Source organism: Onychomys torridus, chromosome 3 (assembly GCF_903995425.1).
Source record: "Onychomys torridus chromosome 3, mOncTor1.1, whole genome shotgun sequence".
In the NCBI taxonomy this organism is placed as follows: domain Eukaryota; kingdom Metazoa; phylum Chordata; class Mammalia; order Rodentia; family Cricetidae; genus Onychomys; species Onychomys torridus.
Window position 1 is genome coordinate 89,021,341 of NC_050445.1, and position 22,892 is coordinate 89,044,232.

At 43.8% G+C, this 22,892-nt stretch overlaps 1 protein-coding gene across 8 annotated transcripts in view; it reads right to left on the reverse strand.

Annotated features, from left to right (window-relative positions):
* Positions 1-218: 218 nt before the first annotated feature.
* Positions 219-22,892, reverse strand: part of Foxp1 (forkhead box P1) — a 607,655-nt gene continuing 584,981 nt past the window's right edge. For 6 of the 8 annotated variants that reach the window (XM_036182188.1, XM_036182186.1, XM_036182189.1 and 3 more), the window contains 7 exons: positions 16,350-16,551; positions 16,164-16,243; positions 15,438-15,539; positions 12,297-12,418; positions 10,421-10,490; positions 5,968-6,134; positions 219-902 (listed from right to left, as the gene is read on the reverse strand). In XM_036182188.1, coding sequence (XP_036038081.1) covers positions 758-902; positions 5,968-6,134; positions 10,421-10,490; positions 12,297-12,418; positions 15,438-15,539; positions 16,164-16,243; positions 16,350-16,551 — 888 coding nt within the window. In that variant the 3' untranslated portion in view covers positions 219-757. The remainder of the gene's footprint in view (positions 903-5,967; positions 6,135-10,420; positions 10,491-12,296; positions 12,419-15,437; positions 15,540-16,163; positions 16,244-16,349; positions 16,552-22,892) is intronic. The other 2 variants (XM_036182191.1, XM_036182190.1) reach the window with 1 other exon arrangement.

Consider the following 22,892-nt stretch of genomic DNA (forward strand, 5'->3'; position numbering starts at 1 on the left):
ACATTCATCACAAGGTACAGAAAATGTGAAGCCTCCAAAGAGGCCATGGGCCCAAATGGAGGCCTGAGGTCAGAACTTAAAATGGTATAGAAGAAGCAAAAAAAAAAAAAAAAAAAAAAGCAATACATTAAAAAGTCTGGGATAATTATTTTTAACCCCTCCCCCCCAATAAACACACAAAGGCCTTCCCCATCCCAACTGGAAGCAAAAAAAAAACAAAAACAAAAACAAAAAACAAACAAACAAAACAAAAAAACCAAAGTGAGTAAAGGCAGTGATATCAACATGCAGTGCTGTGCAAACAGGTCGTCCACTGGAATCTTGAATTCGGGCTTGGTCTGCGGCACAGGCGCGAGCTCAGTCGGGTGTCCTCGGTGTCGGCCTTGGCAGGACAAAACTGCAGTTCAAAGTCTGCTGCTAAAAGTGAATCCGTTTATCGAATTTACAACACTGATGTTGACTCAAAGAGGAAAATCCCAAGTACCAAACAGGTCCGTCCAATGCACAGAGTACAAATCCCTTTTGTCAACAAAAAGTAGAAAAATCAAAAATACTCCCAAATGGGATTCTTGATGGCACTAGGAGTTAACACATTTCAGAGTTGTCAAAATGTAGCGAAAATCCTCCAGACTGTACAACAAGTGGAGGACACTTCCACTGCTAACTTTGACGTGGTTTGTTTTTATTTGATTTGCTTTGTTTTGCTTTTTTTTTTTCCCCCAAATCTTCGGTCTCGGGGGTCGGCCTGCCCAGAGGTTCACTCCATGTCCTCATTTACTGGTTCATCTTCGTAATCTCTGTCATGGTCAAAATCTGGACTGTGGTTGGCTGTTGTCACTAAGGACAGAGGCCCTTCAGCTTCTTCCGGGTCGAGGGGTTCCTCTTTGACGTGTACGGGATGCCTACAGAGAGAGAACAGACTTAGAGGGGCATCTGGATTGATGCACAACCGGGGTTGGTGCAGCCCAGAAGACATGTGTGCTACAGTGACAATATCTAGTACAGGCAGAGTAACCCTAGCCACATGTATTTTCCAAATATGGTGGGGAACTTGCTATGACATAATATCTGTAGCCCAGTTCCAGGGGACTAGGGACCACATGTGAACAAGGGCTTCTGTACTGCTCAATGTACATTTGCATTGGTGCACAAAGATCCTTTGGACATTTCTGTTTTAGACAGTATTCTGTACAGAAATCATTTCTCCTGCTTTTTAGGACATAGGAGTTTACTCGAGGACCTTGTGACAGTGCAGTGTATGGAGCTCAGACTCTGCATTTCTAAGAGATTCCAGGGCATGGCGCTGGTCCCAGGACCATACTTCTGAGTACCAAATAACAGGCCCCATAGCGACATCCTGGGTGGATGAATGCCACCCTGCAAATAATTATGTGAAATGGGAATCTGTAATAGAGCAGTGGTTCATGGGGACCACTGAGCACAGGAGGCTGGCTGGGCTAATCATGGCTTGCTGTGTGTTCTGCTAGGCTAGTTAACATGCAGAACCTGTGAAAGAACCCTCTAGAGAACGACCCCAAGCGAGGGTCTATCATTAATCAACTTCAAGCAAACACAGCAAAGAGACACCATGATACATGCTTGAAGCTCCAAATTAATGCATATTTTTACAAACTGTCAATAAGGCAAGAAAAGCCCTGCCAGGAAACACAAACGGAGAGGAAAAGGCTTGCTCAACACAACAATATGATAAGAGAGCAGAGCCCCAATCAGAATAATAACGCTGTCAGCTGTAAACAAGGCAAAACATGAGGCCTGGCTGGTAGCCGCCACCCGGACACTCTAGCTACCTTGAGAGCTGCCAACTTTCTCATTATGGACTGGGGCTTGGTTCATCTGAAGGGGGCTGGCATGATCACACAAAACCGCTCTGATAACAACTGTGAAAAGCTGTTCGTAAATCATATTTACAACTGATCTTTTACAAATACAAATGACTTTCTGTTGCAGGGGGGCTTTTGATATGTAAAAGAACCATTCAAGTTAAAAAGTGCCCATCTCTGAGGACGGCTGCAAGTGGGAAGGACTTATAATGGACATTATCAAGCATTAGTAGTAAGAGGTGGCACTGGGGATGGCTGGCTTCCTAAATAATTGATGCTGTATGAAGCCCCAACGGTCCCTGGAACCATTTAAAAACAAACAGAGGCCTGCCCTGGAAGACAGGAACCTTCAAAATCAACTGTCACTAAAATCAGCGTGGCACAGAGGGAGTTGGGGGGCTAGATGTCAGATAAATAGCTTTGAACAATTACACCCATATTCTTAAAACCCACCTGCACAACAAACCACAGTCCCATGGTATACTTTTTCTATGTGGGTCTCCAGCCACTGAAATTTTTTAATAGTTGTGCTCATCTTTGGTTCTGAAATAAGGCCTAGGCTATCTGGTTTGCAGAGTTCCTGAATGAAAAATATTCACTTCAAGAGAAACACCAAACATTTCAAAGAGGGTGGTGTCCTTCCGTGCTTGGGGCACCATGTTACTGAACACGTCACATGCCTGTGTAGTCAGCCCGGATCATAGTTAGTCCTAGCCTCTCCCTTTCCTTAGGGGAGCACATTATTACATACTTTAGCCACAGCAGGAATTATTGTCTCTCTCTTTTTTTTTTTGTATTTTGCTGGCTTTCTCCTTACACTTTTTCTGGTTCTGTGCGATTCCATCTGTTGATAAGTCAGCCCCTCCACCCGGGGCATTCTGTATTGGCCTTCTTTCCCCTCCGTGGTTTGCATAGTACAGTGAACCACTACTAGCCATTAATCTTTCTCCTCTGTTGATTTACCTCCTTGGGATAAATGTCTAAGAATGGAATTGTTGGAGCAGAGGCCAAAGCATCTTTATGGCTGTCCTGATTTATTGGGATATTAATTTGCAGAGGGGTGCTATCAAGTGAGACTCAATGTCAGTGTCCCAAGTGTTACTTTGAAAAAACAGTTTGTGGTCTCACAGGTGTGTGGTGAAGTCCAAGTTCCCTTGAACCACACCCTCTGCATTCCTGATCACAGTGGACGTTTATTTCACACTCACTGCACTGCCACTGCCCACGTGAGTTTAGTAATGTTCAGCAACAGGAATTTGCCCTTTAAAAACAACTTTTCAGCAGTTACTGAGGCTCAACTGCTATTTTCCAGAATAACACTTTCCTGCTTGCATTTTAAAAAGCTATCATACTTAGTACTTAATCTCTGGTTCACAAGGTGCAGTCTGATGATACTGCACAAAGCCTTGGAGGTAAGGATGGGAAACCTTGGGAAAATACAGACTCATCTTAACGTGATATTCTTGCTTTATGACTGTAAATCATCGTTTTCCAGATCTAGCCCCAAATAATAAGAGCAGCAAACGGAAGGCCAGAGTTCCTAACACCAGAGACTATTTTGTTTTCCCCAACATTCAGTGAGTATTTACCGCACCCAAACACAGGTAATGATGCTGACATACATAATCTAAGTGGTTTATCCTAGCTTAGCAATAGAATGGATGGCCAACAAATAGCCAACTAGATCTCCTGTGTGGCCACCTGAAAACCTACCCCAGGTATGGCAGTTAGGACTCTTCAGCCTTCCATGTAAGATTCAGACTGCTAAAGGTTTCCCTCCCACTCGGCACATACACAGAGTGTCCTCTACAGAACAGGTCTGCACAATGGATGCCCCTCTTAAGCCTCCCCCTACCAGGCCTACTATTTCCAAAAGGGCTCCCAATGGATAATGAAGCAAAACACCATCTCTCTGTTCCCCTTACATCTGAGTAATCCTTTTAAACAGCCATTCTGGGAACACTTGGGTTTTTAACTATAGCCAACTAGTGTTTAAAGGCATTGTGTCCCTGTTCAGGGTGCACACCCAGCACAGAGCCTTTGGTATGGTGGTCCTTTAGCTCCACAATGAAAGTACATTGTCCCCTAACAATCATTATGTGACTACCTTCTACTTTTTTTTTTTTAAAGAGAAAGGCAATGCTGTGTTTTGTGTCCCAGCAAACTGAAGAGCCGAGAGCTGTATTACAACGCTGCCTATGTGCTAGGCCAGCGTCCTAACAGTGTCTTGTGAGCCTTGTTGTAAAGTTTATGGCTTGATTTATTCCAATAGACTGGAACAGTTAAAAAACAATTTTGCATCCTAGCAGGGTAATGCACACTGGACAAGAATGAAATCTCTGTCATTACAGAACTCAGTAAATGGAAGTACGGGGTCAGCGAGACTAACTGGCTGGACACTGAGGAGCACAGTGAAGCTGTTGCCGGCACAGAGCACCACAGGGCATGTGCGTGGGAGAAACCTGGCTTGGGAGCACCGTGCTTTGATGGCGCTGTGCAGGGGCTCTTCCTCCCCCTTCCTTCCTCCCTCCCTCCCTCCCTCCCTCTTTCTCTCTCTCTCTCTTTCTTTCAAGCAGTTGAAGCCTTTGCTTTGTTACACATTAGGATGACTGCTGTAAAGTAAGTTTTCTTTTCTTTTCTTTTTGATACATCTGCAGTTCATGCAATCTTGTTAAGCAAATGAACTTCCATGCCTATCTCCATGGACTTTTCTTTTCTTTCTTTCTTTCTTTTTTAATCTACTTTTTTTTCTACTGATCTTTCTACTAATAGAAAGTAACATGGATTACACGTTGGAGTTTGAACAGACTGTGAGAAAGTAGTGTGCCTTCCACTCAGTAACTTTTTAGATTCTTGCTCAATGAGTAGCTCTTATATGACTATTTAGTGTTGCTCTGAACTTCCCGAACTGAAATAAAATGTCCAACAATGGTGAATATTGGTAAGATAATATAAGTCAGAAACACCAGCTTGCTCCAGGGAAGATGAAATTCGGTAAGAGTGGGAAGGACACACTCTTTCCTAAAATGCTAGAGTGTCAGTGTGGGCATAGAGACTATGCCAACAAATTAAAAGTCTCACTTTCACCTCTAAAGAACCCCTTTAAAGCACCTGGAGCATGGGATTCAAATATTAGAAAGCAAAATTTCAGATCTGCCCATTATGCTGGCAGATACCATTTTCCCCCCTTGTTACTGGATGCCCATTCATCCCGTCCTTCCTTGTTAAAGGTCACATTTCCCATTTCCATCCCTCAAATTTCCTAAACTAAGATGTCGGTCAGTAATCCAGAAAGAATGTGCAGACAAGTGGCCTATTCTTGGAGCGGACAGCCCTGGAAACACTGAACTGGTTCAGTCACTTAAAGTGTGGGCCACGGTTTTGGGGGATGTCGCTTTGGGAAGGAAGACTGCCATTAGCAGCCTGGGTCGCTGCACACCCAAGTGTCTGGCATCACAGGGGTTCTTTTCTGTTGTTGGACCCTTCCTAGGAACTATGGCAGAGGCAGTCAGTTTGAACCTTCACCCACCACCAAGTGGCACCCCAACCGGGTGGCCTTTGGCTGAGGTTTGTGTGGTTCTGGTATCATTCACATGCAGCCCAGGCAACCATCACCCATTGCTTCATTCAGTTATATGTGCGCTCATTATCCTGCCGTCTGCTGCTGTAATGCTCCTATTAATTTTCCTTTTGATATTTTAAGAGCAATCTATAAATCATGCCGCCTTTCATTTGTGCCATCATTAATGCTTGGTAATAATGCTGTGGTGCCGAGCTCAAGTGGTTAAACTTAGCGCACAACCAAGTAAACAAGCGTCTTTTTCCTCGCTAGGTTCGGCTTGCCTGGACGTTGAACACACCAGGAGCTTTCTCAAAGAGGTGTGTCCTGATTTTAGGAGAAAAATCACAGTATGACTTAAATAATGGTCTCAGACACAAAGGGAAGGAAACGTCTCATTTTCTTGCTGCGTGCACTCATAGTGGATGAAGGCAATTGCTTTTACGAGAGAGTTACTAACTAGTCCTTTTCTGCACCGACAATCGACACTAGGCTCTTAAGGAATCAGAAATGAGGGAAGGGCCAGGGAAGAGCTTGCGACATGGGGCTTGGGGAGGTAGTACTCACACAGCTTGCAGAGGGGATCTGCCCGGACTGCTGTCACTCTCGTTACTGTTGGCATGCTCCATGGTCCCGTTCAGCTCCTCCCGGATGGCACTGGCCAGGCTGCCCAGAGTGGGGTTGCCCATGGAAGCGGTAGTGTACAGAGGTATACTATTCTCAGCCATGGAAGCCTGCGTCAGGCAAAAGAAACCAAAGGAAATGGGAGATAAGAGGCAAGATAAGAAAGCTCTCTCTTAGGAAGGAGTGGTGTGTCCATCAGCCTTCGGTTCCAGTTCGTTGGATCATAGCTCACAATTTCTAGGAGCTGTAGGATTTTGCTTCAGGAGCCTTGGACTTCATTTGGATAAGCTATCTGGGCACCCAGGAGTCCATGCGGGAAGTTGCCTGCTGGGTCCTGCCTTGTGGAGTCATATGGTTTAGACAAAAGTATCTAGTATGAAGTATATATCCAATGTCTTTTTTTTTTTTTCAAGAAGAACTGAATATTTCTAGATCATAGTGAAATATAATGGAATTTTCATTTCGTTATCCATTTTGATGACTCCACTATTGGATATCCAAGATTTGATCAGATTATATGACCACATGGCTCAAATTTATGAGAACTTCCATAAACACCCATAGGAAAGGAAGAGATTAGAGAACTGGAATCAATTTTTTCTCTCCTATCATTCCCATTTTAATGATTTCTAAACCTGCTTAGTGAAGGCTGACATAACCAGATGAAGGTAACACCACATCTCTCAGCCTCAGACCAATTGTGGAGGGCTTTGGGAGTGAAGAAGAATCTCTAGCAAAAAGAAAGGCTAGATCTTATTCCCTTTACAACTAAGTATATCAATATTAAAGGTGACACAGTCATTCCAAATGAGTGTCAGCAAAAAAAAAAAAAAAAAAAAAAAAAAAAGTATAGAAAGGACTACCACCCCTCCAAATAGTCCACCCCACATACTAAAGTCTGGTAGACTACTGTTCTTTTCTGTCATGTAACTATAACGGCCACCCTGCCTGCAATGTGGACAGTTGTCAAAAAAAAAAAAAAATACCACTGGACTGAAGGAACCCCATTTGTTTCCCTTGGGTAGGAGGTGTGCCCCAGTGACTTTTCCTTTTATTATTCAGGAGGACAGACTTGGAAAAAGAGGCAGCTGTAATTAGATGAAGATTTATCAAAATTATCTTCTTGCAGACTACACTATGCCTGGTTTTCCATTCTAATGAGAGAAAGTATGATCACGAGGCAATCTGGCACAGTAGCTTCAGTTGGCCCACCATGTGAGAGCCCTAACTAACTATTCTAGAAAAGCTGGCACCAGAGAGAAGGTATGAGCCAGGAACAAAGGGAGCCCAGGAGCGGAGCTGGCCTACAGCGAGTCTGCCTGTGAATCAGTGGCAGTCTTGCTGCCCGGACAGAACCTGGTGTCTCCCTCTTTTCCCAGCGGAATAACCTGCTTCCTTTTGAAAAGTAAAGGGAGGAGGGTAGTTTCTTATGACTTCTTCTGTGGTTCACCAGATAATCAGTTTGTATCCAGCACTTTCTGGATGCATCTTTTATAACTGCAATAAATGCTCTTTCTGGGCAGAACAGTTGGCAGAGTAGTATCACTGCCAGCTGCAGCTGGGCTGCCACCTTCAGCTGCCTTATGTGAGACCACACAGCGGCCACAATACCCTGCCATGTCACTCACTGGAAGTACTGTGGGATCTGCTCTCACTGGACAACGTTGCATGATCAGGATGGGAAAGACGCTGGGGCCATTGCTACCTTGATATTTTCCTAGGTTCCGAAGCCCCAAACTGAGAAGTAAAAACCATGGAAACAGATACAGTCTGTTAAGATGAGTATCTGTTTACTCTTATTTATTCTCAAAGTATTATGGGTACAAGCCACTTCTGATTGACAATGGACTGTGGATCACAGGAAGAGGCCCAGCAGCTGCAGTGACGAAAGTCACCCAGTGGCAAGACCTTGTCTTGGTCCCTTAACTTTCAGACACAATGTAAGTACAGAGTCTTTCTTGTTCCTTTCAACAAAACACTAGCCACTGGGCTACAGTAAGATCCGGAGGCCTGGCCCACCACTATGCCTCTTGAGTAGTCCTTTGCGGAGTGAGGGATCAGAGCAACCCACAAATTATCACCTTCTAACAGGTCCCTTCCTGTAGCTGATGCTCTCAGGAGCAGATGTATCACAATGTTTATAATGGATTTAATTACATAAATGATCCTGGGCACAGTGTGGCTTCATATCAAACAGGCACCTCAGCCAGAAACACAAAGGCTCTTAAGTGATGACACACGAGTCCGTAAGTACCACGGCTTCTGGACCGTTAACTGCTCTACGCTCCCCGGGGAAAAGGCAGTCTATAAATATGAAGCTTTACGGTTACCCGTAGTTACTTCAGTTTTTCAGCGCATAATGCAATCTGTCCCGAGCCCCATGTTTTATTTCTGTAGTGGATTCTGCTGTCCTGTTTTATAAATTGTATATCATGCCGTTATGTTGCTCTAGTAATTTTTTTTAAAGATATTGTTGCACTGTTATTTTTACTCGCCTTGAAAAATGGAAGTGGGTGATAATGGAAAGGAAGGCCTGCTGGTGAGGTCTTTATTTAATGTGCACGGCAGGAAGCTGCCTTGTATGACTGGCTGTCTACTGATGGGGAATCCAAATTCAAGAGGAGGAGCAGAGGAGACACTCCTTAAAGTGTTCCTGGAAAGCTGCAGGACAGTTTCGGGTGAGCAGGGGAAACACGGACGTGTACACTGGGTGCAAAACAAAGGTCTCAGAGATGAAGTATGAACACGGCTGCAACAATAAGGCACGCTAATTGAAATCAGTCCCATAGTTAAGGGAATCCAAAGGACGAAGATCCTTGTTGTTTTTTTTTTTTTCTTTTCCGCCTCATGAATGTAAAATGGACTTGTAATTTTAATATCATTCCAGATAGAGCCGCCTTTAAATTCATACTTCACAAGACTCCAGGGAAAATAAGTTACTAATGCATGGTATTTACAGAGGCGGCGGGTAAGCGGGCTTTCATTTACTCTTCTGAAGTTACTACGTAAACTACGAGTAATTAAGAGAAACACAGAAAGTAGTTTCTCCTAGTAAATTTAGTGCAGGCTAAAAAGAAATAAATAGAATCACTGGGATGCTCAGTTCAGTGGGTCTGCCTTGGACTGTGTCGGGGCACATTATCCACGAAGAGCCTTAGGATGCAGCGGGCGAGCTGGGAAGACAGGTCTGTGGCACGCAGAATATGGGCTCAGTCAATATTTGTTTAGCAAGTGGTGAGAATCAGGCTGCTGTCGATGCCGCCTCCTCCTCTTCCCCCATCCAGTTCCCATAATTCCATGTGCGCCAAGCCTTTTCCCACTGGCATCCCTTTTGGGGCATTTGTTTCTCCATTTCTGCCTTCACTGGGGCTTTTCTGAAGGACTGTAACATTTCCGAGACATCACAGAAGCCAACAACCGATTTTGGGGTGCTACAGTATTCACGCTCAACAGTACTCGGAGTGTGCGATGGCTAAAGTGAGGTTTGTCTGTAGCCTGCGTGATGGAATGGTTGCAAGATTCTTTTGGGCATGTCTTCCAGAATGGTCAAGGTAGGTTTTTTTCCTAAACAGACACAGTGGCTACAAGGATCCTGGCTACCTCTGAGCTCTTAAGGAAGATCTGAGTATGGCATTAGGTATTTAGGTATTTAAAAGAAGGGATACCAGATATTGCTAATTTTAGAAATAACTTGGTGGTATGGCAACTGTGGGGAACAAGAAACTTAGGACTGGCTAGACACACAGATTTTCCCTCCCATCGCTCACACCTAGGGCATGCACCTTCTAGGACCCTCACTGAGGTACTGCAGGACTCATTTGTGAGTAGGAAACAAACATTCTGTGCAAGGATGATTAGGTTTTCCCGAACAACTGACTGGGAACATCTACTTTCCTTCAGCTTTCTGCTGTTGAAAATAGTTGACTTACACCAGAGGAAACAAACCCAGACCCCACTCCCACAGGAAGAAAAGGTGTTGAAATGGACTTTAATAAAGCCTCGCTTTCTCTTTAAACCTGTGAACAATGGAAGGTCATGTGACATGGTGGCCTATCATCCAGCACATTAATAGCTGTGCTAGAGTAATTACACTTGTGGTATTTTTGCCTCAAGTGAAATTCTGAAATAAGAGGATGGAAATTATGATACTGCTGATAAATATTAATAAGTGAACTTTTAATTTTTTTTGCCACAATATTCAAAATGCTGAGCATCCTGCTAATGCTGAAGCAGTCCAATGTGTTTGCCTCCGGGGAGAACGAGGCTTTGTGCACTTAAGAAAAAAGTTTAACGGAATTAAAATTTAATATCTAATTAGAGCGAGGCTAATATATTTTGAAATGAGTGGGGGAGCCCCGCGCCTGCGCTGCGGATTGGGGATGGCCGTTAATCTTACCTGTAGAGCTGCATTGAGAGGGGCGCAGTAGGCGTGGCCGCTCTGCATGTTTTTAATAAGGGAAGGGTTACTGCGTAAGAAAGAGATAAAAACTCCAAGTTAAACACAATCAACCCAGGGGGCCTCGCTAAGTTTTGTTTCTAAGTTTGCTGGTAGCCTTTCCACATTTGAAATCCTTCCCCTCCCAGTCACCAAACTGAAGGGAAGTTAAAACTTCCTGTCTGTTTCTCGGGGTTGGACTGGGTGAAATACCTCTGGGGATGAACCTGGCTGTTCACCCTGGAGAAGCGGTCTTAGATTACAACACATGGGTATGTCTCCCGGAGGCCAGTCTGCAAAGGCTTAGTTGCTGCCCAGACTCCAGCAGGAAGGGGAAAGCCTGGCACAAGGGCAGGCTGCCTGGGACTACTCGAGGAGCCTCTGCTCAGAGGCTTCATTCACTCTTAGTTGAACTTGACTCTGACCACTAGAGGAATGGAACCATTATTCATTCCTACTTCATAAAGCAACAGTTCCGGTGGTTGTCTTTCCTGCACAGCCCAGCCTGGGAAATCACATTCTAATTTGGTGTTGTTTCTGTTGACTAGGTAAAAGAAGCCAAGGTACCTTCTGTTTTTTTTTTTTTTTTTTTTTTTTTTTTTTTCTTTTAAAGAAAAATATCTCTGCCCTAGTTAAAATAAAAAACCACTACAAAATTACACTGGACACACTGAGGGAAAGTGTGGCTTCCAGTAGGTAATGACATTCATTTATCAACAGACTTTGAGGGAAATGACATTATCAATCTTTTCCCTGTGCTTAAGACAATTTGGTTTTCAGTTTTGGAGACAGGGTCTCTTGACAAAGTCCAGGCAGGTGCTGGAAATGTGAAGTCCTCCTGCCTCAGCCTCCGGGGGGCTGTCTTTACAGGTACACCCTTATGCCTAGCTTGCCAGGTACATTTTTAGTTGTTCATAATTACATGACTTCAGTGTTCACGTAGGAAAAAAAATATCCCACCAGATATATACTGTAACCATCATCTGCTTTCACTTGCAGGGATTGTGGGTAACACAGGAAATATCTAGCTTTGAGGGTCCCCGTAAGCTGCTGAATCGAAATACAGTCAATCATTGGCATTAAAGACATTTTTTTTTAAAGCATTGTTCTAGGCACTGGCGTTCCAAAGAGAAACGAGCGAGGTACATGTACAGATCACACCGTTTAAAAGTCTCTGTTGCAGAAAGCTGTGGCACTGCTCTGGGGTGAAATGTCATACTACATGGGATGAGTCAACCATGCAAAGCCAAAGCAACAGCAGAAACAAAAGAACAAAGCAAGTATAAAGGCTCTTACTGTGCGCCAAGCTCGTCAGAGTTTTCACCGGGGCAGTATTTGCGAGGACGGCCTCGTTGAATATGGCGGCCACGTCTAAACTCTTCATCATCAACTGTCCAAAAGGACCCAAACTCATCCTCTACTCTGATAAAGCACTTATGCAGTGAGAGGTTGGTGCGAATGGCACCCTGGGATAGGAGCAGCAGCAAAGGAGATGGAGTGGCAACAAAGGGAGACGGGGTTGGGGGCAGAACAGACATCCAATACAGGGAACAGGAAAAAGAAAATAAAATGCAATAAGCATAAGCAAATGGCTTGTGAGGGTTAATATGCATCGCCGCCTAAAAGCTACTAGCATGGGATGTAACAGAGACCAGCAAGCAGGGGCAGGGGGACTGGTGGGTATACGAGACAGGAGGGATGAAATGCTCTTTTGTTTCCCTTTAACTGAGACAACATGAAAACCGGTTCTTTGGTCTGACGCCGCCTAGCAGCCTCTACAGTACGCTTGTTAGCACAACCCGAGCTGGGCTAAAAAGTTCGAACATGGCGGACGTACCCACTGATCTTTTGTGGCCTCCGTTTTTGGAACTCTACTTCATCCACTGTCCATACTGCCCCTTTAACGTTCTCTACTCGTACAAAACACTTGTGAAGACTAAGATTATGACGCACTGCATTCTGCAGCAAGTATAAAAGAGAGAACATTGACATTTTTTTTTCTATAAGAAAAGACTCAAAAAAAAAAAAAACCACACACACACAGCAGTACATTCAGCCCCCCCCATCTGTAAAATCATCGCCCAGAGCTGTAGCTACCCCCCCACTCTCCCCCACCCCTCCCCATAGAAGACCTTCTCTGAGGAAAAAAACCCAAATTATGAATTAATGGTACTCTGGCATTGAAGCCTAATTTCTGGTACCATGTGACCAGAAGATACATTGGTAAATATGCATGCAAGCCCCCAAGCAGGTCCCTCCACGTAAATCTAAAATACAACAATGTCAAAATCAGAAGCTGTATAAAGTATAAAATCTATTCTGTACAGACACATCTATGTGAGATTCAAAGGAGGGTATTTATTTATAAATCATGAAAGGTGAACATTTCTTAAATACACAGCAACACCTGGCTTAGAAACCATGCCTAGGCTTTACTAAGGAAAGTTCTAAATAGGATTTTACCACTGAGAGTACCACCACTGTGTGCAGCCAAGATGATTAGGGGGCGACCTCAACAGAAGAGATCAGTCTCGACCATCAAACCTAAGCCTTACCTTCCAGAGTGTGTATGAACATGGGTAATTACTCACAGGAACCATTTTAAATAATTGAGCAAATGCCAAGAACGTTCAAGTAGGACTCTCAATGGCAAAATGTTGATGTTCTTGCAGTTGGGTTTCTACGTTTAAAAGTCATTGTTGGCCACTGCTAAGTGGGATCCTTCACATCTGACTAAAAGGATGTTCTCAATTCAAGTGTGAAGAGCTTTCAAAGTCTCCTGTGTCCAGGAAAACCCACACCCTGATGGGATAACCAAGCTGGATACACTTCAGTCCTGCCTGGCTGACTTCCTGATCCAGACTCCATGATGGACTTGCATCAGTTTTTCTCATAGAGAATAAGTAGCTCAGTGGGGGCCGAGGGAGCTGAGGCATCCATTGAGCTTTGGGCACCTTATACAGAAGCCCTCATTTAATCCTGGCATTGCTACTGTTCGGACAAGCTACGCTCTTCTCCTACAGTAATTTGCGCTCTTGGTGGCAAATCTTGAGACTCTGAGAGGTCTTTCAGATTTCTGGACAATGATAATTGGTGACTAAGAGGATTCCGGTTACCTAAAAGTTACTCCTCTCTGTGACATAGCACTGGGAGGATGACAGGACAGATTTTATCACAAATGTGATGATGTGTGCACCAGTGGGACCCACAGAATGAGATCACAGAGGGGCATGTGAGTACAGCTGGAAGTAGATTCATGATACCAACATGAGTCAATCAAAGGATATCCTTGATTAAAAAACTTTTCGTTGAGTTCCTTAACAACAAAACCCTATGCATATAAACGTAACCTCGCTTTTAAGGAAATAACTTCTCCTTTACATTTCATGGGGAATTATTTCCTCCAACAGCATGGAGGAGACAGAAGTAAATAAAGTCAGTTTCCTTTCAAAATCGCACATGGACACACATGCGAGAGATAGGGAACAAGGCTGCATCAATCCCTGTTCGAAATTTTACCTAACTATCAAAATGCACAAAAACTGAAAGACCCCAGGGGCCATTTCTGATAATGGATGACTGTATGATTTTGAGGGTTATATATTAAAACAGAAAGGAACTAAAAATCAAGAACTTTTTTTTTTTTTTTAAAGGAATAAGACAAGATAAATGCCATTATTTTACTTTGGCTTGTAGATCACTGTCCCAGTGAGGACACAGAGAGAAAATGATCTATACTGATGAGTCACTGGGTACTTCTATGAGACTACATTAGTGACACTTCTGTCTTTACTTTGCAAAGCTGAAAAAGTGAGATGTAAGTTGAAACTCATATTCACAACTGGCAATTATTTTTAAATGTGATCATTTGGTATTTATAAAAAGCAATTTGAAGAAAATGCCTACTTCACACTTCTACTTCTTAAATTTTTAAAAGATTTGTAGCTAAAGAGCCTTTGTATTTTATCTCCTGAGGCAGGCTGGGAAAGAGGCTAAGATCAGTTTCCCGTCAGCCCCCATGTGGCTATTGAATTAATTCTGTGCCTAAACTCGTTTTCTTATAGAATTCGAGAAAACCAAAATACATTTCTTCCTATTAAATTAAGGAAGTTGTATCCTACAATAGCACCTGTTGAGATTACGGATATGGACAAAGTCTAAATAGTAGGTGGTCCTAAGAAGATCTACTTGGCAGAGTGCAATAAATTAAAAGCAGGAAGCTGAAGAACGGTATGAAGGCTATTTGTGCAGCCCAGCCTGGCCTTGTGCTCTCGGTCTTCACACTTCTCAAATGCTGGGATTACTGGCATGCACTACCATGCCTACCCAGGAAGGCTTAATAGAGTAAATACCACTGAAACCTAGAGGAGACCCCAGCACTTCAGGGGGTTATCTAGCAAAGTTGTGGAATCTGACCTATTCCATGGCAAATGGTGTCATACTACATAGTTGTGAAAATATCTTTCTTCCTCAGGGTAACCATGAGCCCCTGAATGGGAATCCTTGCATTCTTCAGAAATCACCCTTTTTACTGTGAGTACATGGATCACATAGCTTCCTCTACCTGTGGGGTTGGTGAACTATGATCTAACCACTGAAGGATCTTCTTCAGTTTGGTTGTGTCTCTGGGTTCTTACATGCACCCCTGTAAATGACTGAAAGTTACCTTCTAATGAATGACATGTGGCTTGTGTAGGCAATAAGGCCAACCTCAGAGTTAAGGGTCACAGTGTCATCTCCTTTCCCTACCAAGAATTCTCCAGCTGGTCTAGCCACACCTCTCTTGCAGGCATGCGGGGGTTGGGGGGGGGGGGTGGGGGATAGTGCCTCTTCCATTTAAGCATTTCAACCACAACAAAACCCTTCTCTCCCAGGCACACTCCCAGTGCAAATGGAATATTCTCATTGCCCAGTAACTGAATTTTCTCCTCTAGAACCTCTGTTCTATAAAGGTCAAATGCAAGTCTGCAAAGCCTACCTTCCACGTGGCTGCATTGCGTCGGAAGTAAGCAAACATTCGTGTGAACCAGTTATAGATTTCGTTTAGTGTTAGCTGCTTTTCTGGAGATTCGAGAATGGCCTGCGAAGCAAAAAGGGATCCAAAGAAAGTAATTTATGACCCAGTTGGCAGAAGCATTTGACTGTTCATGAGAATGTAGAAAAAAATAAATAAATAAAAACCCAAACAAACTGGAATCTGGAGCAAATTCCTCAGACAGGTTTCACAAAATGATCGAAGATTAATACTTGTATTTAAACAGTTCAATAGCAAAACTCAGAATGGAATTATCTAATTGTTTGGAGTTTTTATTTCTGTTTCCGTACAGAAATATTAATTTATTAGTCATTCATAAAGCAGAATCAAAGAGAAATGCAAAACATTTCACTAGCTGATTAAAGCTCAGTAATTATTTAGAGCTCAGATTAATTCTAGGGATCAGAGATTACTGTAGCTTTGTGATAATTGACTTGCCATCTTTAAACAGCCTCATTCTCACTGTTGTGTGAAATGAATTCCCTAATAATCACATCGTATTGTAATACTTAATCAAAAGCAATTATGTTATATATTGCAGTTTTAAAAAACCTTATAGAAAAGGTTTTAGCATGCTTGCATACTAAGTGGTTTTAAATCTACTTCATCAATATAATATACCCACGTACACCTTTCGATAGCATTTCATGGTCTGTGTTATTTACTTACCTGCCTAATTAAAGATGCATATGTAAATGGTGGTCTAACTTCTGCGTTCTTATAAAATTCTTGGTTCTGCGCAATATCTGCTAAATATAAGAATCACCATCCTATTAATGATCACTTTTTAAAAAGGGGTCATCAACAGGAACTGCAGACTCCCCATGCTGCCCCTGGCAAAGATAGGGTAGCTACCTGAAGAAATGGGCACGTTGTATTTGTCTGAGTACCGCCTGCGGATCGGTCCCACCGTGTGCATGCTGGTGGTGGTGATGACAGAGGGGCCTTGGGTGACGGGAGTTAACGGGGCAGTTGGGGTCGTTGGAGTATGAGGTAAGCTCTGTGGAGAAGCCTCTGATGCGGACTTGGAGAGGGTGACACTTGATACCAGATTCAACTGTGAGGAGAGCAATACTGGTTAGGAGGACTTGAGAAAAGCAAAACCCAAACAAATTAAACAACAGAAACTCAAGCAACCAAGAAAGCCTCTCTCGCCCCACAGGAAAGATAGGCGGACACCTGGCAAGGGTTACCTCTCTAAGTTGGTGTGTTTACAGAAGATTCACTTCCAATTAAAGGTATTCTCCTTTGCATGGCATCGGGGACGAGGACTGACGGGACACCAGCTGGGCTACAGTGGTGTGAAGCTGGCTTGTCCTCTGGGATGCTCAGCAATGTACTATCACAACTGGAAAGCTATGTTACTGCCGGGTTCTTTTCCCCCTTAGAACTGCAATAGATTGACTAAGTGGCCACTCAGGGCTCTGAGCCTCCAGACACCAGCAAGAAGTCATGAGACTTGAGTCCATCACGGAAACTAAACAGACCACGGGACTGCACAAGGGTTACCGTGGCTCCCACTCATCAGTGGCGCTCACTCAGGAGGCCCACATCTATGCCTATTAAGTTGTGACATTTGGTTGCTTTTTAAGGTTTTAAACAATCCAGCTATGAAAGTGAACAGTATCTGAAGCAGTGCATAGCAGCACTGGTGACTAGCCTTCTTTCCTTCTACTCTACTATGTACTTTCTTGCGATTCTTACAGGACTGGGAGGAATGACCCTTCTCCAAAACTGACTGGGACAGGAAAACTCCCGTGAGTTTGAAAATGCAGAACCTAGTGGTTTTTCATCATGGTGGTGCAGGTCTCAAATACTCAAGAGAACCTCTCCCAAACCCAAGAAACTTCAACAAAGTATACTCTTAGTTGGCAACATGTTATCACACCACATTTCAAATCAGTCACCATAACGTCTATTTTGTCATTGTCAGATTCAACATTAAACACAAGTATTATTTATGGATGGTATTGAACGTGTGTCCTCTGCTCCAGTATACTGGGAAGACTCAATCTGAATTCACACACTAGAAATGAAAGAGACCATGAAAATCTCCTCTGTGCACTAACTTCCAAGGGAAGAGAAAGGAAAGAGCCAATATAATGAAAGGAACATTAACAGGAAAACCCAAATTTGGTGCTCCCAGTCAAACAGTGGGCTGTGAGCTTTCAGCTCTGCTTTTCTATGCTCAGTTTGAAATTCTGACTCAGCATACCACAAGCCCCCTGTGCCCAAGAACAGCAAACTGGGGAAGAGAGCGGACACTTGTTGACCTTCAGCAATCAGGGGCAACGTGGTGGTAAGCTGCCCTCCCCATGGTGCTGGAAAGCTGACCGTGACACACATTTGTAAACCAAGTGCTAACAGTCAGAGTAGAGGCCAGGGACAGGGCAGAGCAAGATGCCAATGCAGAAGAGGAAAGGCTGACCTCTTCTTCCCCTCAACCTTAACAAGTGCCCAAGTCCAGGAACTGTATGTATTAGCATCAACAAAGGGGGAGGGGGGTGACAAGAAAACTAGTCTCTAAAGATCCCAAATGCATCATTCAGCTACTGTAAAGCCTAAGCATGAAGAGACTTCAGAAAGCCATGGGTATCATTTACAAAAATACATGCTCTGAAACACTTGCCCTGAGAGGCTTCATTTCATTCACATGCCTCTACAAATTGCTCAGTTTTTACAGAGAAAGAAAGAGAAGCTTGCCCATATCCTTCCCCAGACCCCAAGTCAAACCACATCCTTGTATGGCCCTCCAACCTCTGTATCCTCTACTTATCTCAGCTCATGTCTCACGTCAACAACGCTATGGCCTTTCCTACTTCTCTGTTACACTTGCTTTTGGAAGAGCTTCTACGAGAACAGCTTTTATTCTTGCTTACAAATGACTCAATAAATAAACATTGCCAAGACTTCTGAAGGCCTGAAAGCAGGTCTAAACCACAGAACTTCTGTCCTTGGGGAGCTTAATGACGAAAGCAACAAAAAACCCAGAAGGCAACTCTGAGGCCTCACCCTACTTCTTAACTTCTCCTTTTAGCTTAAGAACATTACCCTATACAGTCCGACTTTGTCAAAAAAAAAAAAAAAACCACGAAAATGATGTTGAGCATGAGAGTCCACATGCTCCCTTCCAGTTTGTGAGGAAGTTCAGCAAGTCCTATATCACCATAGGTGACAACAGGTACAAGCCCATCTTTTTGAGTGCCTAGATCTTAAAAGAACCGATGAACCCCCACATAGAGACATGCCATCAGATGTGCACAGATTCCACTCTGGCAGCTTTGACAAGGGGCTTGATACTTGGACTAGTTCTACTGGAGACAGCAACATTGAAAAACAGACCCCTCCAGGCTCGCCCAATCCAGGAAGAGGGTAATGCAGGCTGGATTTTCTGCTTTTGAATGTAGGTAGGAACTGGAAATAAACATTGAGCTCAAAGTCAGAGGTTTACCAGGCTTGACAAATGACACCATGATTCACACCCACTGCTGGGCTGTCTCTAATAAGCCACAGAGGAAGCAGCCAATCTCAGCTAATTACCAGATAAAAATGTATTGTAAGGACTCTAATTAGGAGATGCGGATGGAGGTGATCTAATGATTAAATGGTGCATTCGACTGACCCCACCATCAATGTGCAGTGGTGCACAATGTCGCTGGGATATTTTGTAGAAACAGTAATTTTATTTCAGGGAGGGGAGACAGTAATATTTGTAATGATGGCTATGAGGTAAACTAATTAGAAGACAGTTCCTAGAGGAAAAGGGTGTCTGGGAGCAGCTGCGGCCTTTCCAAACCCAAGTGCCAAGTCTCAATGGAAGGGCTTCAGTCAAGTGGAAAATTTCTGCCTGACCTCTGCCCTTGCTATTAATTTGCAGAAAAACTAATGACACATATACATATTCCCACAAAATTGTTCTAATTGCTAATTTGCCAAAGGAGCCTGGATTCTAAATTAAACATGACTGTAGCCTGTGAGGGAAGAACAGAAAGCTGGGGAGTCCAAACAGAGGGATCCCTGCCATGCAAGGCCATCAGGAGGGTGGACCACCGAGTTAATGAGACACAACCCTGGCAGCTGCTGGGCAAGCTTCTCAACTTTTAAACTTCTGTCTAGTGATCACATGTGTGTCTCGAGGAGAAGCCATCTTTCTGAGAAAAGGGGAGCGGGTAATAGAAGGATTCAAAACACACTGTGTTCATATAAAACCTGCTCTTACAATGAAGGACTCTGCCCCAAAACGGTGAAAACAAAATAATAATGAGCTACCACAAGCTTAGAAGAGCAAACTGGGGCACTGTGTGTGTATGTGTGTATGTGTGTATGTGTGTATGTGTGTGTGTGTGTGTGTGTGTGTGTCTGTCTGTCTGTCTGTCTGTCTGTCTGTCTCAGTCAGAAAAGGGTTTGCCCAAGGATGGAGACCTGAGTTCACCTCCCCAGCACCCACAGGTGTGCTGGTTATAATGCCAGCCCTAGGAAGACAGAGACTGGAGGATCCTTGGTGTTTGTTGGCAAGTCAGCCTGGTTGAATCAAGTGTTCCAGGCACAGTGAGAGATCCCGTCTCAAAAAAGAAGTTGAGAAAGACATGGAACATTGACCTCTGACCTCTACACACACACATACACACACACACAGAGAGAGGGGTGGGGTAGGTGGGGTGGGGTTGGGGAACAGATCAGGAACACGCACACAGAGGCACACACATACACACAGATAAAAGAGCAAATCAGGAACAGTGGTGTGGGTTTTTCTGCTGTTACCTTGAAATATGCATCTTAATTGTCAATTATTAAATCTTTACACAATCATCAAGGAAAAAGGAAAGCTTTGGTGTTCCATGTTTCTAGGTGTAGGTAAGGATTTAAAAGAGATTTTTTTTTTTTTTCCAGGGCATGGAGCAGGAAGGGATTGGACTGGGAGGGTTTCTTTCCCTGATGGAAAGCCCATTTTCCTCATTGTGTTCGTTTGCTATTTAAGAAGAGGTTGCTATGTTTAGAAAAGCTAGTAACGCAGATATTTTTCTCCATGGCAAGTTGCCACTGAAGGGATGATTTCAGCAAAGATAATCTCTTTCAAACTCTGGCCAGGAGCTAAATTCTTATGTCACTTAAAGTTGCTGCTGGCTTTTAGTTTTTAAAGAAAAATACAAACAACTGTGCTATCAAGCCCTGACTTTTACCTCAGTTTGGTTACCGAAGGGCTTTCCTGGAAGCGTCTACCGTTAAAACTATCCCAACTATCAGCTACCCAATATTGTACTTTGTCCTTTCTAAAAACAAAAATCAATCTTTAGTTTTTCCATAGCACACTCCCCTCAAGTGTAAGGATGGTGAGTCACTCACATTTAAAAAATAAAAAACAAACAAACCACTGATGCAAACCACAGGCAGAAGCAGACTTGTTAGGGAGTATTCCCACAAGAACCCATCTTTTGTTTTTGTTTGTGCTCTTGCTTCTCATGAAAACAGATTCTGAGAACAAAAGAAAAACCTGAAACCAAAACACCAGAGACCAGCACTACACAGGAGGGGCTTGGGGCTCACCCAACTGGTTTCTCTGCTGCTGCCTGGATGGGCTGAGAGGCTCAGGTCCTGCCCTCACCTGCAATGTTCTGAGGCTGGAGGCTGCCTTTGTAGGCATGAATCACCAAGTTCAGACTCCATGGACAGAGGGCAGGGCAGTGGGTGGGTAGGGGGGAGGCCTTTGGAGAGGACTCTGCGCTCTGATGGGAGCCTGGCTTATTCTAGAGACTCAGAGGGTGGCAATCCTGGCAGGGACATGAACAACAAACCTGAGCTGAGGTGTGGAAGGGAACTTAACAAAAAGCAGTCTATAAAACAGCTTTTGTGCGCCGGATCGGAGAGTTCTTCTTTATGAGCGGCCAACAGTACTGCTCCAAGGCCCCTGCAGCCCACACCTGGTCACCGTTCCTTGAAGTTCACAGGCTCTTTTTTCAAGGGGATGGAGGGACCGCTCTGTTTTCATAGGAGCTAAAAAAACTATTTCAAAACAGTCCTAATTGCTAGAGTTAGTGTCAAAGAAAATGTGCAAAGAGGAAAATCTCTAGCTCCATTTCATTCTAAAAGTGTCTTACGAATTTTTCATAAAGTAGGCTCCAATACCTGTGCTGTAATTACTTGCCCACCAAATCTCAAAAGAATGTGGTTTCTCCAGGCCTGGGGAGTAGTTCTCGAGAGTGCAGGAATCCCCAAAGCAAAGAGGTTCCCCCTCCCCATCCTGAAGTGGGGTTTACACTGCACACTCCTAACACCAGCGTAGCAAACTGGCTTTGTAAGAAGTCACTGACAACTTAATGAAGTCCTAACACAGACATGCTTCCTTTTGTTGTCCTTCTGTGTTATGTCTTAGCCGATTCTGCACCGAGTTAAGTATAGACGCGACATTGTGCTGCTCACTCTGGGAATGGAAGTGGGTTTGGAACAAAGCAAGAACAGACTATTTTCTCCTTTTTGCTGTTACTTCTCTTTCCGTGGGAAAGAGAAGAACTTTTAAATCTTAAACTACAACAAATTTGGCTATTGTAAACATATGTCAACAACAGCCTTTTCTCTCTTGGTACCTAACAGCTAGAACTGTCTAGATGCTACTAGCTGTCTAGAGGCCTTTTCGTAAGGGGCCTGACTCAACTGACAGGAGAATTCTAAGGTTGGTGACTCCGCCCCTTCCTGCATTCTGACCCTCATCATACATGCTCCTCTCCCAGCCACCATCCTCGGACACACACATCTGTGTGCCCACTCCTCCCCAGAGGCAAGAGCTGGGAAGCTGATCTCTTTCCTTCTAGAGAATTCTATCCAGCTTTTAGGTTTCGAACGACACATCGTTTCCTCGGGTCACATACAGCATTCTCTATGCAACAGATAATCTATGTGTGTATGGGTGTGTGCATACATATGTGTGGATACATGTGCATACATATGCACACAATTATTTGGTAGCTTGTTCACAAGACTCCAAACGCCTCCATGGCAAGTGCAGGTCTTTCTTGTTTGACCATATTCAGTATGTCATCGTGGCCAAGTAATTATCCCTTGATGGAATGGCTTGGTTTCTACATTCAGGAATTCCAATTCTGAGAAAAGAGATGTAATGGCCATCAGAAGACATGCTACCCAAGGAGTCAGCAAGACCCGAGGCTCGGAATGTACTGTTCCCATCAGCCATACGTTCGCAGCCCATTATGGGTGGACCTTGTCAGAGCCTTGTCTATACCCTTGGGCACTGTTCTGGGAATGTGCACATCCTGTCACTATCCAAACCTAAACATGTGCCCCATGTTGGGATCCAGAAAATGCATCTCTGAGCTGATACAAGAACCATCTGAGAACGTGTTGGCAGCTCTCTGATGGGAGGAACCAGGGACATGGTGGACCACT